This window comes from Calypte anna, chromosome 3 (genome assembly GCF_003957555.1).
Source record: "Calypte anna isolate BGI_N300 chromosome 3, bCalAnn1_v1.p, whole genome shotgun sequence".
Taxonomy (NCBI): Eukaryota; Metazoa; Chordata; class Aves; order Apodiformes; family Trochilidae; genus Calypte; species Calypte anna.
This window is the reverse complement of record NC_044246.1, coordinates 74314978-74334196: the sequence shown is the minus strand read 5'-3', so window position 1 is coordinate 74334196 and position 19219 is coordinate 74314978. Positions and strand designations below refer to the sequence as shown.

The window sequence follows — 19219 nt, the reverse complement described above, 5'->3', positions numbered from 1 at the left end:
CTGCAGTTTAAAAACCGACACCTTGTTTAATGCTTTTATGTCATTTACCAAATATGTTGTGAGACAGCAATATAGTCTTAAGAGGGTTAATTTAGCCTGTCCTAACTGTGTCACAGAATATTACATTTCTGTGGCAAAATCTCTGTGCATTAAATTATGCAGATAAGTTAGGAAAAGTAATTTAGAATAGAGAGAAGCGGTTCCACAGTTACAAGCTGTGTAATTAGATCTGTATTCTGCAGTTCAAAGCTAGCTCTGGTGTATATAGCTGTATTGCTGAAAGCGTCTGCTGCTGCTCTCCCAAAACCAAAGCTTTTAAATGATGAAAAATATACAAGAAAGGAGAAAGCAAATGTCTCTAGCTAGGTTACATCCCCAGAATTTTTCTACAGTGTGAGACAAATCAAACGTCTTCAAAGACAAGACTTTATTTAAAATTCACAAAAGAAAGTACTTGCATTCCTCAAGTGTTGGGTATTCCAGGTTGTTTCTGCAATGTGCTAGTACATTGCAAAACCACTGAAAAGTGCTAATATTCAAAGTGCCTACAAGAACTAGTACTTTCCTGTTAGCAGAGACAAGTAACAAGATGCTAATAGGCCTTGCATTTTCACTTAGAGGAGAAAGAAAATAACAAAGCACATATGCAGGTAGCAGAAGTGCCTAAAATAAGAAATGAAAATCTGTAATCAGGTACTTCAAATCACTTGAAACACCGTCCCTGTGCCTTGGATAGTGCCAACTTTTGCTGCTGGAAAAAATGTGTCTTTCAAATGAATGCTCTCTGTGATAACTCCAGAATGGTGCCTCCATCTTTTTGGGAAAGCACACTGGCTCTTTCAGACAACTTTCCACCTTGTTATTAGAGGGGTGGTCACTTGAATGCTTGAATTCAGCATCTCTGTTTTTCTTAACACTTCCCCTGGAGGATAAAGGCCTAGGTTTTGCTCTTCACTTTGCATTGCATCTTCCAAATAAATTAAGATGAAAGAATGAATTTGTTTAATGCAATATATAGAGTAATTGTTTAGTTTAGAGACAAGTATATATACTTAATTTTAGTTTCAAGACATTGCTTGTCATCACTCAGCTAATTTCTTATAATGTGTTCTTTTTGTTGTATCCAGTTCTAGACCTGGGTATCCTACTAAATACGAGCAGTTAGGGATATAGATCAACAGATTAATTTACCCAACCATTTTCTCCCTTAAGGTCAGCATGAAACCTCCTCCAACTATTTCACAAAACTGATGTTTCAACACTTCTCCCTAAAGAGTGCTGGCTGCACCTATTTATGTTAATAACATCATCCTTTGCACTTCATTAAACAGAACCATGTAGACTAAGTACAGCTCACTAATGCCTAGCCTCATTCTAAAGAATAATAAAATACTTTCTTTCCTGCTGTGATTTCCCCCCCAAGTGCCAAAATACTGTTCAAAATTGCAGTGCCTAATATTTACAGAACAAAAAGCATATTCCAAGAAAAATATAAATGAAAACACATGGTTCACTGACATTTCTTGATCAAAACCACTAACTGCAAAATCAGAATGTCTTGAATACCAAATCTAAATGACAGCATGACAGTGCATAAATGTGATTTCCCCTTCCCACATAAACTTAGGAAGATCCAGAACTAGTAACCAAAAGAAAACCAATATGTATATGGAATAAGAATTTTTAAGGGGACCTATATGAAAGCTTAAAATTTTTTGTGTAGAAATTTTGCTTTTATTTGAGCAGATTTTTGAACTTTGCAGAATAAAATCTTTTTATACCCTCTGAACAGAAAAAGCTGAACGAACTGTGTCACTTACCAAGGCAACTAAAGAATTTGCATTTATTTCTAATTATTTTAATTCATTTTAGTGCACCTTGTATTTGAAAGAAATCCTGATATAAGATGCAAGTTTATCAAGATCTTTTAAACTATAGAAAGTTAAAGGATTACTAAGCTTCCTACAAACTAGTTCTAATGAGATAGCTCATGTATCCTTCTTTCTGTATAGAAAATTCTTCACAAGTTAAAAGCTGAGTGCATTTACTCATAATGTAAAATTAATTAGCATGCACTAAATTACAGAAATTTTCATTCAAGAAAAATGCCAAAAGCATTCAGCAAGGGTCACCATTAATCACCTTGTTCATCCAAAGAAACATTCAACAAACTCTGAAGAACAAAGTTACACAATATCAGACAATATTTTAATAGAAAATATTAATAACAGCAACAATGAAATCTGTAATACCACATCAGCTAATCAGTACTTTAATGTAACATATTTGGAACACTTGATAAATTACCATTAATTGCTGTCTGTAAAGTTTTAATTAACTCAACTAAATTAAATCTGATCATCTCTGTTTAAGCAAAACCTAGACTTTTGAAAAAAGCTCTACAGAATCTAATTTAAGAAAAAAAATCTATTTATCACACAGCTATTTATCTAATTATATTTCTATTAGTATATTGTCAGCTTTTAAGGGTGACAAGTCTATTTAGTTTGCAGATATTTTTACTACTCTAATGCAAACTAGGTTATCCATCTATAATAATGATACTTTTTAAAGACACCTGTCCCATAATTTGAATTTTCATGCTTCTTTCACTGTGGAAATATATTTTTTTACCTAAGATATGCCCCCCCTAATGAATAATATATTGAACATTCCAATATAATTTTTAGTATTGCTCCTGAAATTCTGTGGAAAAAGCTAGGATAAAGATGTTCTGTTTGAACTACTTTCTTAATTTTCTTCCTATCTGCCCTTCCTTCATGTAGCCTTTTGTGCTCTAAATCTATTGATAAAAAAGCTTTTACTGTCATACACATTCTGAATTACTAACATCATTCCTATTCTTTCATCTCTTACATCCCTGAAGCCCAGGGCTGTGGGTCTAGGTTTTCCTGTGTTCCCTTCATCAGAATCCTGAATTCCACCATCTCAAGGTCATTGCAGCCAAGGCTTCTTCCAGCACTCATGTCCCCAGTCTTTCCTTCCCTTATTGTTCAAGGTCCAGCCCAGCATCAACCCTTGGCAGCTCCTCAAACATTTGTACTAGGAAGTTGACACTGATTCACTCCAGAAACTTCCCCGATTGCTTTTGCTCTGCTGTGTTGTCCCTTCAGCAGATACTGAACTAAAGCTCCCTAGGAATACCATGGACAGTAAATCTGAAGCTTCTCTTAGTTGTCTGAAGAAGGCCTCATCTACTTTTTTCCTGATCGGTGTGTCTGTAACAAACTCCCACAACAATGTAGCTCATGTCTGTCTGCTGGCTGGTCCTCCTTCTAAACTCTCAGCTGGCTCATCATCCATTCCTATACAGAGCTCCAGGTGTTCCTACTGTGCTCTCACACAGAAGAAAGCTGCCATCCTGACCTGGCCTGGCTCAAGAGCCTCTTTCCACCTATTGGAGCACTCAAGTCATATGAGCTGTCACATCACAACTTGGATCTCAGTACAATCTTAGCTCAGCAACTGGACACACACCTGTGATTTCTCCTCTTTGTTTCATAAGGTACGTGTAGGAGTGCACAGGCATTTCAGAGAGGCTCATGTAAAACATGACATTGTGTCTTCTGCCACTACCTAAAGATGAAAGATACAGGGGATTGGTTTATCTTTCTTTCAGAGCTATCGATAAACAGTTTCAAACCGTGTCCTGGTTTGGGCCAGGATAAAGGTGATTTTCTGTCTTGTACTTTTGCTTTCAGCTAGGTCTCTTGTAGGTAGCTGCACTTGCTGAAATTAACAGCAAGTCTCTCAGACAGTGTCTGCTTCTGGGACTGATAACACTTGATGTTTATAGTTACAGCCAGAGACTGGTGTGCAGAGCCAAGGACACTGCTCAGCTCTGAGGAACATTTTGCCTTCTGGAAGGAGAGAAGGAGTAAAAAGGTCCCACCTGCAGCCCTCCTTTGTGGAGGAGCGGACAAGATAAATGCCAGAATTGACCAAACAGAGTATTCCATCCCATACAGGTCATACTCAGTATAAATTTGACAGATCACAAGGGTCAAGCCCCATTTTTCCCTTCCTGCTTCCCCTTCCTCCCCTGTCCCTGTTTGCTTTGGCATCCTGGGAGGATTCCATCCATTCATCTGCCTGTGGTCCTGATCCGTGCCAGCCTGAATCTGTGTGTTCCTGCCTCCAGTTCCCAACTGCTGCTGACGCCAGGAGTCCAGCCTGGACTTTCCCAGGGCTGCCCTGCAGCCTCGGTGGTGACGTGAGAGTTACTGGGGGAAAGGGGGAGTAATGAGGTATCAATTTTCCTGTATATTTGCATATTTGTATCTATTTAGTATTTTTTCCTATTTATCATTACTGTTTCATTAAAGTTGCATAGTTTAGTTTCCAACCCATAAGTCTCTCTCCCTTATTCTTTCTCCTTTCTTTATCAAGGAGGAGAGGGGGATTAATAGAGTGTATCTGTTATTTGGTTTAATTGCTAGGCCAGTGTTAAACCCTGACAAACCGCTAAGATGTACACTAAGCCTCTAGCATTTAAACTGGAGACTCTGATGATAGTAAAACTCTACACTTAAGAACACGCAGTGGGTACAAAGTAGCCCCGATGGAAAAATGCTTCTGAGTAAAATGCACTTGCCCACACAAAACTTTCTTTATACCTATAAAGCATTATCTAGTAATGTTTGCTGATTGGCTTGTATGATTTAATTTACACTAGGATGTTGTAAATTATTAATTTAAAAATTGCAATCACCTATTTTTATGATGTTGTTTTACTGTGTTTTGAATTACATTAGATGGCCTATAAAATAAATGCTCACTTATGGAATCAGTGCTTACATATGGATTCTGGACACTAAAGGAGACCCATTTCATAATACTACAATGGGATCTATGCTACCTTCAATTTGTAACGTTAGTCAAATGCATGACAAAATGCAGGGTAAAAATTAATAGAGTGAAAATTAAAGTAGAGAGCAAACTATTTAATAAGACAAAGAAAATACTTTACTGACTCCTACAGGTAGTAGAAATTATTTTGAATTTTAATTGACAGGACAGAAATAGAAACAGCAATATCTATTCTTGTATAGAAGTACAGCTAGTCTATTACTATGCAAATATATGTCATTAGGCAGTTAACAATTGCATTTTTGCAGATGCCAATGGACTTGAACGACAATAATTATTCAAAATTATAAGCAGCTTTTCAGTGCATCTTTTTTTAGAAAAACATGATCATGGAAGAATTTGTTTCAAGCACTTTCCTTTTTCCTGTTCTGACATTAACTGTTCTGACTTTGTACAAGAAAATATGTTTCTATATTATCACAAATTACATTTTTGACAAGTATCACTCCAGAATAAGAGCTGTTATATCTACGATGTTTGCAAAAGCATTTATACTTATACTTATATTTATACCATCCATAATACGAAAAAAAAAATAACCCAAGAGCACTACAAAGATTTTATCTGGCTTTACTGAAAGAAAGAAATGTAGAGGATACTGGAGAAATATTAATATCTATTCACATTCCTTTTACTTAAATAAAATTGAGTAAGAAAATTGCCCCACCAACCTCTGTATCTTCTAGTTTTGTAAGATCTAGTAACATAAATAAACCTACTAAACACTTAAGGAACAGGAAATTCAGGTTTTCCAGTCTTTTTGTTATCAGTACTGATTACCTTACTGTATATTTCGAATTAAAAGCCACTAACTACATTACTACTGGATTCTCTAGTAGCATCTGTTAAAAGTCTGTTGCAGGGAGAAGGTCCTGCTGGGTGGTAACATTCGGAGTAATTTATTTGTCAATAATCAGGAATTTTATTGGTTGATACTATTTATTATGTAAAACTAAGCACCAAACTAAGATCCATTTCTTTCAGGGCTACAAGAGCAGGAATTTTCAAAGCTTGGGACCACTGGCAATCCTCAGCATGTCTTCTGGAGTAGCATTTATCCTTGCCATTACATTCTTAACTAAATAACAATATGAAGCTGACAGGGATCCACAGGCTTTACTTCCCTCTATCCTCTAGGCTACCAATGGTCTGCAGTCCCACATCTGAAAAACAGCTTTTAACACAGAGCTAGTAAAACTCATCACATTAATCAGCAAGAATGGCCAAGCTGCCTTTACCAAACTTGTTAAATCATACAGTGATAACTTAACACTGAGGTCATCCACAGACTGGCTCCAGACATACCTATTTTGACTAAAAATAATTTTAGGCTATGAGAAGCTACTCATTTGTCATTAAGTCTGATTTTTTGCTTTCAATGTACATTCATAATATCAGAAGAATAATTCTAAGTAGTAGAATTTGCTATCTTAAACAGCTATATTACAGTATTGACATTGGGCAGTTGTGCACACATAAACTGAACATCTTGGAAACTCATAAATAATGGAAAGATATCAAACTGGCCTACACAGATTCATCATAGAATCATAGAATTGGCTGGGTTGGAAGGGACCTCAGAGATCATCGAGTCCAACCCTTGAACCACCGTTGGGGTTGCTAGACCATGGCACTGAGTGCCACATCCAGTCTCTTTTTAAATATCTTCAGGGATGGAGAATCCACTACTTCCCTGGGCAGCCCATTCCAATGCTTGATCATCCTCTCTGTAAAGAACACCTGAACATGTCATGAACACCTGTGTATACATATACAGAAAATATACTTTGTGAAGACATGCATTTATGCAAAAATTAGCATAAAGAAATACAGCACATTCACATTCAGAAGGCTACCTAACTGAAGAATAATGGGTTATTGCATATATAACTTATTATGGCATGCATTTCCTGTAATTTCCTGAGATGCTCATATAGCAAGCTGGTAAGGTATTAAATGCTTAAAACCAAAGAGATTTGACAAGGAAATATAGAGGAAAATAGTAGATATAATTTGACAACATGAGACATTTGTACCATATGTACCATTTTTGAAATGTTTTTCCTATACAGCACATCATTATAGTATTTTAATTAAAGTAAGATACAAAGTTTAATTTTTTCAGGCATAAGATTATATTAACTATTATAGCCTTAAAACTGCAAACTGTAGTTATAGTGGAAATGCACTGTATAAATAAATTATGAAGATGCAGAACATAAGAACAGTGCCCCATTGCTGAATTAGTTTGTGATTTTGTTAAAGATACCATCCACATGAATGGGCCCTAATTGTGCAAAAACTGAAAAAGAAACTCTACAGAAAAATAACCCAAGTATTCAAGTCTCCACTTTGTTGGCTGACAGAAATAGCAACTAAAATGATCAGGCATAATTCAGCTATCCTTTCAGATCACTTTACCTTCTATATTTTTATATAACTATATATACCTGTGTATATATAAATATAGAAGCAATATATAATGAGATATATGCAAATAAGTTATGGTGATGAAGCAGAAGCAATTTGTATAAATAGTTGCCAAAAATAAGGCTGAAATAAACTCTAAGGCTATAAGTATAGAAAAAACAAATCTAGATTGTTTTTCACAAATATCTTAACAAATTCAAAAAACTTTAAGTTATTTGTTCAGAGTGTTCTATAATCACTGTTTCACCCAGGAAAACAACAAGCACAACCTAAATTCTCAAGTTACTAAGTTCCAGAGAAAGCTCTGAAGAAAACACTGTTTTATTAAATCTTATCTTATGACACAGCTATAGAAGCATTGTCAACAGTTGCAGTAACTAAGCTTATTAAACTTTTATCTCCACACAGCTTCTGCAACCAAATAACAGCTGGCAAACTGATAATAAAGAAATTTAATCCATCATTTTTACAGATGAAATTAACACCTGTCAAATTTGCTTCTGACAATTTAATAAAATAGATTTAAATACCTACTCTGTTTCTTTTTGCGTTTAAGATAGTGTTGCAAGAAAAACAAGATGACACTTCTTAGTACTGCAAAGTTCAAGTCAATTATTGTTCACAGAGAACAGTTACAGAAACGTGAATGCTTTATGTGCAATACATAGCAAAAAGAACCAGTTTTGACTACATAAATTCAAATGTCATCTGTTTCTGACCTGCCATCATAAATCCTGATTAACAATCTGTGCAAGGTGATACTTAAAAATTATTCAAAGTTTTAAAAAAAAATATATAGCATCTCAATATTACTTCTAATGAACTAAATGCAGAACAGTGGTGCAGAACAACATTGTAATTAAATACATCAATTCCAATTAGTAAAGCAAGCTTGATCTCCAGAAAACTGCACACTAACCACCCAGTGCATACACTAATTAAAAATCTAACAGATATACATGGATGTATTCTGTACATTAAAGGAAATCCAAATTTAATTTTAAAAGGTAGAAAAGGTAAAGCTTGCCACAGGTATATCATATGCAGTTGGGAAAATACTGCAAAAGCAAAATAGTCAGACAGAAGAAGCCAGTTAAAGAAATTAACTTTGGAAACTGACCACTACCTGAAAAAGCACTTCACTTTAAAACTTAAAACTGAACTAAAATTAGTAAAAAATGGGCAGTCTATCATCAGTTTGTCTAAGGTTGTTTGTTGTTTTAAGTAGTTTTCCTCTATACTTTTAGTCCCAGTAAAATTTCCACCATGTTAATTCTACAATGATGACATCTCCACTGGTTTACAGTTCTAAATCCTGCTGGCACTCAAGTTAACCTTAGTTTTTGCTAGATATGTAGAAATACTGCTACTGTATCTGCTTTTGGATGTTGTGGTGAGGCTGCCAATAGCTATTTACTCTTTCAAAAAGAAGCTTTTTCAGCTCTGTAGATGAATTAATACTCTTAATGCACGTGGCCCGCTACTGGTGGCTGACAAGAGACAGATGTGACTTTGAGAGAATGATAATTTACTGTGACTGAGCTCCTTCCACCCTCTCTTCAACAGAAAAGAATCCCAAAACATAAATGTTGGCAATATTATCTGCAACTATGCATGGACTTGTTTTCTTCTGATAAAGTGTTTAATTACAGGTGGCTTTTTTTTTGTTCACTGTTTAAAGATTATTTGGTTTATTAAGAGGTAGAAATAAAGCTCCAAAAGTACAAATCAATCTGAGAGCATCTAACATCTTCTCAGATAATGTGAGAACACAGCAAATTCAAGGTATGACATGAAAACAAATCTTCAGCAAATATTGAGCACACAGGGACAATCCCAGGAACGCAAACTTAATAGCACGAGGTTCTTAATGAAAGTAGTCTTGAGAGGATCTGACAGAGGAACCTCCTAATGAAGATCCACATTGTTAGCAATCCTACAAAAAGAGCACGCTGACTTAAAAAGCACCTGGAAACCTTTGGGACAGGGATTTTCTGATCTTACTGCTTCAGTCACAATAAAAAGTTTCTGTAACAAAGACCCTAGACAACTCAGTAGGGCAAGCCATCTATCATTATATCTTTCCTCAAGTTGAACAAGAGAAGAATTGTGCTAGAAGACAAATGTTATCACTTCAGTTGCATTTTGTAATTCAAAGTGAAGCCTACAAATGAGATCTCTCATTAGTTTGAGCAGATGGATCAAAATTAAAGGCTGAATCACCAACTCTTAATTTCCCAGTAGCCAGGAAGAGCTTGAAGTCTTGCAGAGGATACTGTTGAAACATCAACATAAAAAGCTTCTCTCCATCTGTCAAAACACATGCCTGTAGAATGCAACTATCTCCTACCAGTCTTAGTCTTAAAAAATTAAAACACACATCTATTAAAACACATGAACTTGTAACTTCAGTCAAGTATCACACTGTAATCTATAATATGACTGGGACACATCAGCATGACTTCTATAAGAGTAAAATTATTCAGTTTTGGCATGGTAGAATTCATCAAAAAGTTTAACAGAACAGTAGATAAACAATGTCAAATTTCATTTATTAAGACATTTTGCTAAAGAATCTCAAAAGAGACACTGTGAAAGTTTGATGGCCATAGGAAGGTGCACATTAACTCATGGAAACTGAGAAGAGAGAAAGTATCTTTCTCAGATCCTGGTATTTCTTTCCTGCACTTCAATATAAACCAGAACTGGTATGTTTTTTACTCTCTGGAGCACAGCTAATGAGATCTGTGTTTTTCACACACCACTGCATGAATAGTTATAAAATTTCAACCTTTTCCTAAATTCTACACATATATACAACTGGATTTTTTTTTCTAAATAAAGTATTGGGAGGAAGGTATGAATATATTTTTCTAAGAACAGTTTAGGAACAACCACAGCTTTTTTAAAAAGCAAACAAACTTTACACAAATCGAATGTAAACAAACAGAAGTTTCAAGGATAACACCAGCTAAGAAAGGTAACAGTGTCTGACTATGGGGAATGTGGACACAAAGTAATGGATTTGTAAAATCTGAGAAAACTACATGATGATAAGTTTATAAGATTAAAGGCTACTCTCAAAATAGTAAAAAGACACTAAAGAACTGTCTTTCTAGGGTAATGTTCATCATATTCACTCATAATATTAATCTTCCTCTATAGGGCAGGAACTTAAGGGGTTTTTTTGCACTTATTTTAATATCTGCATCTGATTTCACAATTAGATGGGTCATTTATCACAGCATACTTATTATAAGGAAAAAAAAAAAGGGACTCATATCTACAGCAAGGCAAAATACAGGAAAGATAAGGAACTAAAAGTATTTCAGTTTTAGGACTTTGGTAAGATGTGGTACAGTACTACATATTATAAATAACGTATCATACAGTGAGCTGATATACTTGATTCTGCAATGTCAAAGACATCATCACAGAATCAGCCAGGTTGGAAAGGACCACTGACATCACCAAGTCCAACCCTTGATCCACTACCACTGTGGTTACCAGACCATGGCACTGAGTGCCACATCCAGTGTCTTTTTAAATATCTTCAGGGACAGAGAATCCACTACCTCCTTGGGCAGCCAAATTCCAGTGTCTGATCACCCTCTCTGGAAAGAATTTTTTCCTAATATCCAACCTAAACCTCCCCTGACAGAGCTTAAGCCCATGCCTTCTTGTCTTACTGATAACTGCCTGGGAGCAGAGACCGACCGCCCCCTAGCTGCCCCCTCCTTTCAGGGAGTTGTAGAGAGTGATGAGGTCTCCTCTGAGCCTCCTCTTCTCCAGGCTGAACAGCCCCAGCTCCCTCAGCTCTTCCTCACAGGACTTGTGCTGGATCCCTTCACAGCCTCCTTGCTCTTCTCTGGACCTGCTCCAGCACCTCAATCTCCTTCCTGAACTGAAGGGCCCAAAACTGGACACAGTACTCGAGGTGTGGCCTCACCAGCGCTGAGTACAGGGGCAGAAGCCCTTCCCTGGACCTGCTGGCCGCGCTGTTCCGGATACAGACCAGGATGCCATTGGCCTTCTTGGCCACCTGGGCACACTGCTGGCTCATGTTCAGCTTCCTGTCAATCCAGACTCCCAGGTCCCTTTCTGCCTGGCTGCTCTCAGCCACTCTGTGCCCAGCCTGGAGCTCCCCATGGGGTTGTTGTGGCCAAAGTGCAGGACCCGGCACTTGGCCTTGTTGAAGGCCACTGATATCCTGACTGTATATCAGTGCTTGTATATTATGAAATTAATAAGTTTCATGGGGCTTGTAGGTCTGTTTCATATATATCAAGACCAACATGTTTTAAATTCTCAGAAGAATAGTCCAGTATAAATGGATGGCATTTAGAACTGTATTTAAGGGAGGTCTACAACATAGCAGAGCAAACATTTTCAAGTGTAGAAAATGCTTAATATTTACAATCAATTGAATCTAATTAACCAAAGCATTCTGGAACAAACCCAACTTTTATACAGCAAGGGGAAACTATATTTGGTTGTTGGTTTGAAAGACAAGATTTCAGAAATTGAGATCAGCAATAGTGTCAGCTGCTGAAACTGTAATATCAAGTAGACAACAGTTCTTCACTTGACCTCTGTCAGCTGTAGCTCATGTCTTAACACACTCATGCATTCAGCTCCTAGTACAAGAACTAAATATGTTCCCAAGGAAAGTAACAATTAAACAGCTACAATTAAACAGCTTATTGTACTTGAATTTTTCGAACAATATTATATATGTTTGTAAACAAATTTTTCCTCAGTGAAGAAAGGGGGAGAAAGATGCAATAACTAAACTGGAACAGCATGCAACTTTCTGCCAGGAATCCAAGATCTGTTACTTCTTTGGACATAGTGATTTAAAGAATTTACTACTTGTAATTTTATCTACAGCAAGTGAAAACACAGGAAATCATAACATGAGATGAAATACAAGCCTCTAAATGTACCCCAGTGTTAGGAATTTAGCAAGGTACGTGCATAATTGACAATGTGGAGAAAATAAACTTGGTACTGCCAACAAATGTTGTTAACAGACTTCACTCAGGAGAATATCAGCATTTCCATATGTAATCTTCATGAAGGTTTTCTTAATGTAACAGCAGTAACTGATATCAACAAGAGAAGTGGAAGAATGGTGTTAAACCAGGGGGAGCAAGAGGGCTGTGAAGCTGTTGCTGAAATATTTTTTCCTACAACTGTGGGAAACCAACTGTGCATCTTTCAAAAAACACCACAATCTGAATTTTATGTTAAAAAGGGGAAACATGCAATGCTCAATGTGACTGTTTTATAGGTATATGACATGGTGAAAAGCCTCTTCAAGGATCACCTTGCAATAGCATTTGTTCCTGTCCCAAACAGGTGCCATACCTGCTATAACTACTGCTCCTCACAGTGCTGCATCTGCAAAGTTCTAACCAAAAAACTGACATTGCAAGGGGTGATTCAGGAGGACAATGACAAAGAATTCTGACAAATGAGGTAAGCCCATGGTCATAGCAGAGGGGAGTATCAAAATAGAAAATTCACTGCAGAAACATCTATTGTAAAGCAAAATGAAGGATTCCTTCCTTTAAAAAGTAAAAAAAACCCCAAACTTCAGTATATTTCAAATGACAGAGGCTGAGCTATTCTGCACCACTCTGCATAATTCTCATCCCTCATCTGTAATAGGAGATACTAGAATTAGAAAGATACAGGAAAGGCTAAGAAAAATAATCAAGTTGTATATTTTTTCTGTAGTTAATTGTTAAATGAAACTGTCTAAGATCTCTAAAATACTGAACTACTTTGCCTTGTCATTTTAAAAAAGTGACATATATATATATATACATTAATTACTTTAAGGAATATATACAGTACCAGGAATTTTCACTTTAGCTAGCAACTACCATTTTTCAGCCAATTTAGATTTTTTTGCATGCTGTTTCTGTAAAGTGTTTTCAAGATTAGAGGTGACATCTGAAGTGACATATGTCAAAATAATAATAATAATAATAATAATAATAATAATAATAATAATAATAAATTACAAAATATTTCCTGATATACCATTATGATGACCAAAACTAATGTTTTTATTTCTATTATGTGTTCTCAAAGCAAAACAAAAAATAAATACCTGGTGTCCAGCCATTATTTGCTTCAGCACATTTTCATAACACACTTCATCCATATGATTGAGCTGCTGCACCTGAAAAAAAACATGTCCCCTATTAAAAGCCTTTCTACCTTTCTATATCAGCAAGAACTGCTTTTGATTCTGGGTATTCTTAAATTGCTTTTCTCCTCTCATATAGAACAGAGGGATGTTGATATTGGCAATAATTTGACAGACGTGGTATTCTGAATAAAATCCTTTCTCAAAGAGATTTACTACTTTTACATTTCATTTGCTATAAAGTGCAGTATCTTGATTGCAAAATGTATTTTTTTACTCTATGACTGCTGCAATGACATTCTTCTGAAAAGCAAAAAGACAAATTCCTGGTTGCATTATTACCAAAACCATTGCTCCTATCTTCCAGGTACTTGCATATCAGACCATCTACAACCTCATTTTTTTTTTTTTTGGTTTTTAGGAAACTTACTGTTTAGTTTTTCTTTATAATTTCAAACTTTATAGGATAATTTGAATACTACTTAGATTTTAAAATCAGAAATATCTTAAAAACTGAGTATGAAGAAATGGAGTTTTCCCTTTTTCTTCACCATACAGTGGCTAAATATTCAAATCAAGTATCAAGAACAGATTTAAAAAAAAAAACAAAACAAAACAGCAAATAACAGTGAAGGTATTTGAAACAATTAATGAAGGTTAAAATATGCAAAGTGTGGTAAGCACCATATGGTAAACTATTCTTGTGTGTATAGGCTTGAAATGGCTCCCTACAGCTGTAAAATAAGTTTTTTCCCTGCACTGCAGATGGAATGAGTTACTTATATAATCTTGTAAGAAAGACAATGTCCATTTTATTAAAAAAAAAAAAAAAGATTGAAAATGTTTTATTTTTTATTATACTGAATCATAGCAGAATATGATTTTTCTAACAGTTGAGCTATATATTTATATGTTTTATCACCTACTGAGATGCATGGGAAATCTTCCAGAAAAATGTTTGTATAAACTCCTGTATTAAAAGAAGAATTATGATCTGCATGTGAAGATGCACTTCACTTAGGATTTTAATAAGAACATTATGCCTGACTATGGCCTTAAGTCCTCAAAAACGAGCACAAAGAATAAAGATCCTTATGTAGCAACTACTTTAACGTGTTTTCCATCAGATGCGCACATCTGTTAACTAATGGCTTAGCATGCTAAGGTTTTAGTCAATAACTTGTATCCTACCAGTATTAATGCATGTCATATTAATTTATATCTCTCTGGATTTGATAAATTAATATTTTTCTTTCCACACCCCTCATGCATCCTTACAGTCAAGCAAGAAGCACCGGTGCTTCTAGCAAAATGGAAAACTGAAACTAGAAACTCAGAATAAGCAGCTGCTACAGTGACTCTGCAATTGAGGGTGATAGTTTCTCCTTATATTAAACTTACCTGTAAAGTGGACTCACTGCAAAGCTAGATATTATTAGATACAATTACAACAAGGCCTATTTACAACTACTGTATGAAGAAACGTGTTTCTTAAAGCACCTTTCATTACTCATTCCCTTTACAGGGAAAAAAAATGCTGCACAAAACACCTGCACAATAATAAACCAGTACTCCCTACATATATACACGTGAAGCATAATCGAAACAAACAGCAACCCTTCCCTTGGCATTCATAATTCTTTACCTTATTGGTTGTCTTAATTCCTATAAAGGTTTGCCCCAGTGGTACAGGTCGGAAACGGCCATCGAAGTAGAACAGTCCAATGAAGGGGTTGACGTGCAGAAATGTAGCAACATCAAGGTAATTGGGCAATGTAGCTGAAAGGCCCAGAATCCTAATCATACTTTGTGTAGATTCAACCTATAAAAAAAAAAACAAACCAGAAAATGTGAAAATGATCCAAGGGTTATCAGCCAAGAAATCAAGAACAGAGTTTTAAAACATCCCTTATAAAACAGTAATGTGAAAGAAGCATTTAATATTTTCTACAAAAGGTGAACAATAGATGTGACTCAGTGATTACCCTGTACTGAAGAAACCAGAGAACTCTGCAATTCCATCAAATCTTGCTTATTCATCTTTGCTATCTTATTGTATTCTGCCCTTCAAAGGTTAGCAGTCATTAACTGACATAGAAGAATAACAGAAGTAAAACTGGCTTTGTTAAGAATGGGTAGTCTAATTTATAGGCAAAAGTAGGACAGATAATTTGGTTTCATTCATTCCTTAGTCCAAATCACACTACAATTCTGAAAAGGAAGAAGAATGCAATTCATGTCATTCCTCAATCTTGGCTTTTGCTTAGACCTTTCCACAACTCTCTTGGGCAATCTATTCTAGTTCATTACCATCTGCATTTCTCCACTATGAATCAGTGCTTCTGCTGAGCTGAAGATACTTGAATATCAAGAAGTCGCTCTGTAACATTTTTTTCTATTTTCTTTTCTTTTTTTTTTTCAATTTACCAGATGTTTGCATTACGTGCCTTCTCATTCACTATGGGACAGAAATAGTGCTTTACAATGAAATACTTTTTTCCATATAAAACCTGCAAATTAGAAGCATTTCAAGGTAATTTTCAAAAAGTGTGAAACTAGCCAAAAGACTTGAATGAGAGAAGTATGGAAAAGATGTCCCATTTCCTTTTAAATATGAACAGTTATGTAGGCTGGCTCACAACTTTCTTACTAGCATAATAATTTAGAAGCAAAGTTCACAGTAATTTTCATCAAAAGGCTTTTAGACACTATAACTGAATCCATATGTGAGGTTTTCAACTTCTCAAATTCATGCATGTCTCATGATGAGCAAGGCTGGTAACTTCTATCTGCCTAAGTCCTGTTTAAAACAATATGAGGTTTTACTTAGCATACAAATTTTGAATCCCTTAGGTGTTTGAGGTAAAGTGACAGGAAGTGCTCTATAAGTAAAGCAGATGAATTAAGAATTAAAAAAAAAAAAAAAAGTACATGGAAAACATTCTCAAGTAAGATAAATTACATCATACTATATCACAGACCTGGTGAATAACAAGTGCATCAAAACAATAAACCAAATCCCAAAAGAAACCACCACCTCCAACTCCACAGACATCAAATAAACAAAGTAAATTACTACCTTGCCTGGTAATGGACATGTCCAAAATGAAAATGTAAATGATTAAATGGTGGATCCAACCAACTAAATGACATTGAAGACCTGATTTTTTACCCTTTTGTGTAAGAGCAAAGATCAGCTTTGCAAAGGAATGCCCTTTCCTATTAAATGTAAATGAAATTTTGAGATGACCAAGACAAATGGGAGATTTCATTTTCAAGAGTCTTTGTCTGCAAGGAACCAGCATTCACCTTTAAGAGTCCAAAGAAGAATTATAATTTCTTACACATCTTTTTTTATAGCTGGATTACGTGATGACCTAAAGGCTATAAATCAACCTACACCACACAGTTCTGACGATTTTGAGGCAGGTTTTTTGGTCATTCTTATTGTTTCTGGTGGGGTTCTTTTGTTGGGTTTTTTTTGTTTGGTTGGTTTTGTTTGGTTGGTTTTTGTAGTTTGGTTTTTGGAGGGCTTTTGGAAAGGGGGGAGGGAGGAAGGTGTTTTTTTGCTTTGGTCCCATGGAGCACCACCTGAACTGACGTTGTCTACGGGGTTGTTTCTCACACTTTTTTTTTTTTTCTCACCCCAATCTTTCACTCAACTATTACACAGTGTTTTCACCCTTTCTTAAACACACTTTCCTTGAGGTGCCACTTTCTTGAGTCCCATTTTCTGTGGGAATCAGCCGTTCCCCGGAGGGGAGGTCAGCTGGAACCAGCTGCATCCTCAGAGAGGCCACACTGGAGTCCCCCCCCACACACACACACTGCTGCCAATATCTGGTACAAATGTTTAATTTACTTAGGATTTATACACTTTAAACCAAACCAAACATAAATCTGTAAGAATAGTAACTATTTGTTCATATATTTATCATGTACTTTGTCCACGATCCTCTGCTAAGTACACAGGAGGTATCTGAGAGGATAACTGAGCTCAAATCTGGAAAACATTATTTGAGTTTAGAAAATTCAGTAACAGTAGCTTTCAAATTTCCTAAGAGATTCCTGAAATCACTAGTTTGAAAATCTGCTCAGTTCCCTCTGAAGGTAAGAAAGTATTTAACCAATTAAGACGAACTCTGCACAATAAGCATGGAAGTATGATTTTTTACAGAGCTTAACTGTAAGCCATTTGTTCAGAGGTTTCTTTCAAAATATAAACAATGCCTAGAGGAGAGTTACAGTTTACTGAGATTTGCCACTTTGAAAACTTTTGTAAGAAGAATCCATTTAACTTCACTGATCTGGCAGTGAGCCCTGGAGTTAAGAAGCTGTTTGAAAACCCTGAGTTACAGCTCCACATGAAAACTGCAGCAGAGTTAATGCAGGCAAGTAATTAAATTACTAATATGCATAGCAGGTTTTAATACAAAATGTATTTTAGCAAATTTTAAAACAAAATATATTTTTGCATATTTTACACTTCACATCTATTTGTGCATATGTATAGAGCACCTCCATAATATTTTCAATTTATAAATCTAAAATTGAAAAATTATTTGGACAATTACTTCTCTATTAATAAAGCCACAAAAATCAAGTCAGAGAGTTATGAGAAATCAGGCAATGATGCCTTTCACTTTATAGTAACATTTTGTTAGTTTTCATAATTAACTAAAGGCTATTAAGACTTCAAATTCCAACAATTTCTTTACCTTCTCTCATGGCCATCCCAACAAACCAAATTATTTTTAACCATCTTTTTACTTTTATACCCACTTAGCAACACATAATACCAATAATCAATATGTATTAAAAATCATGAAGAAACAAAAAAAGGCATATTTACCCAAAAGACGAAATGTATCATAACAAGTATCCCAATTATTTATGCTGACATAAAATTGAGAATGTAATTAAAACACTGTTTTCTCATCCTCACAAACACAGAATGGGTTTGTTTATTCAGAACAATATACAAATGGCAGTGACTCAAGCTGTAACAAAGTTAGAAAACCATAATTACCTGAATACACAACCATAAGACAACTTATTATTGTATTTTCTCTGTGATCATAATTGTGATTAGATTATTTATCTATGATTCATTTATCCAACCACTACAGACTTTGTTTCTCAAAATGTTTTTTAGAATGCTAATACATTTTTAGAATACAGTTTTCTGCATCAATTTTTTAAGTGAAGTTTAAGTTTTCTGACTTCTCATTGAAAGCCAAGCACCAATATCTTTTGCTCTCAGACGCTTCTAAGGGAAATCAAGTCTTGGAAGTGTGTAGATGCCCTTTGTAAATTCCATTCAAACAGTAATATTTTTCATCTCCAGGATCACTTAATATTTGGTCCTAGAAGTCCCAATTAGAGATTATGCCCTCATATACACGACACTATGAACACAGAGTCTTTTCCCCAATTTGCAGTAAATATTACTGAAAAGACATTCTGAGTGACAAAATTTTCTGTTTACATTCCCTACCAATAGCAAGTGGTAGGTTTGCAGCTAAATGCATTTTCTTCACTACTGGCACTAAGTCTCAAACATTTTAATTTTCATGTGTTTAATTATCTCAGTAAAAATAAAAGCACCGTTTGGAATTTACAAGGCTCTCCTTGAACAAACTGAACTGTCACAGTATTTGCACATCATGTCATGTGCTTTGAAAAGCTTTACTATATTTTATAGATTTGATGTTATACTGGGAGAAATAAAATCACCAT

At 35.4% G+C, this 19219-nt stretch overlaps 1 protein-coding gene across 1 annotated transcript in view; it reads right to left on the bottom strand.

The window, feature by feature from the left end:
• The window catches only part of ASCC3 (activating signal cointegrator 1 complex subunit 3), a 249751-nt gene that overhangs the window by 130979 nt on the left and 99553 nt on the right, over nucleotides 1-19219 (bottom strand). The window contains exons 12-13 of the mRNA XM_030448254.1: nucleotides 15126-15302; nucleotides 13442-13513 (exon numbers count right to left, since the gene is read on the bottom strand). Of these exons, the coding sequence (XP_030304114.1) occupies nucleotides 13442-13513; nucleotides 15126-15302 (249 nt within the window). The remainder of the gene's footprint in view (nucleotides 1-13441; nucleotides 13514-15125; nucleotides 15303-19219) is intronic.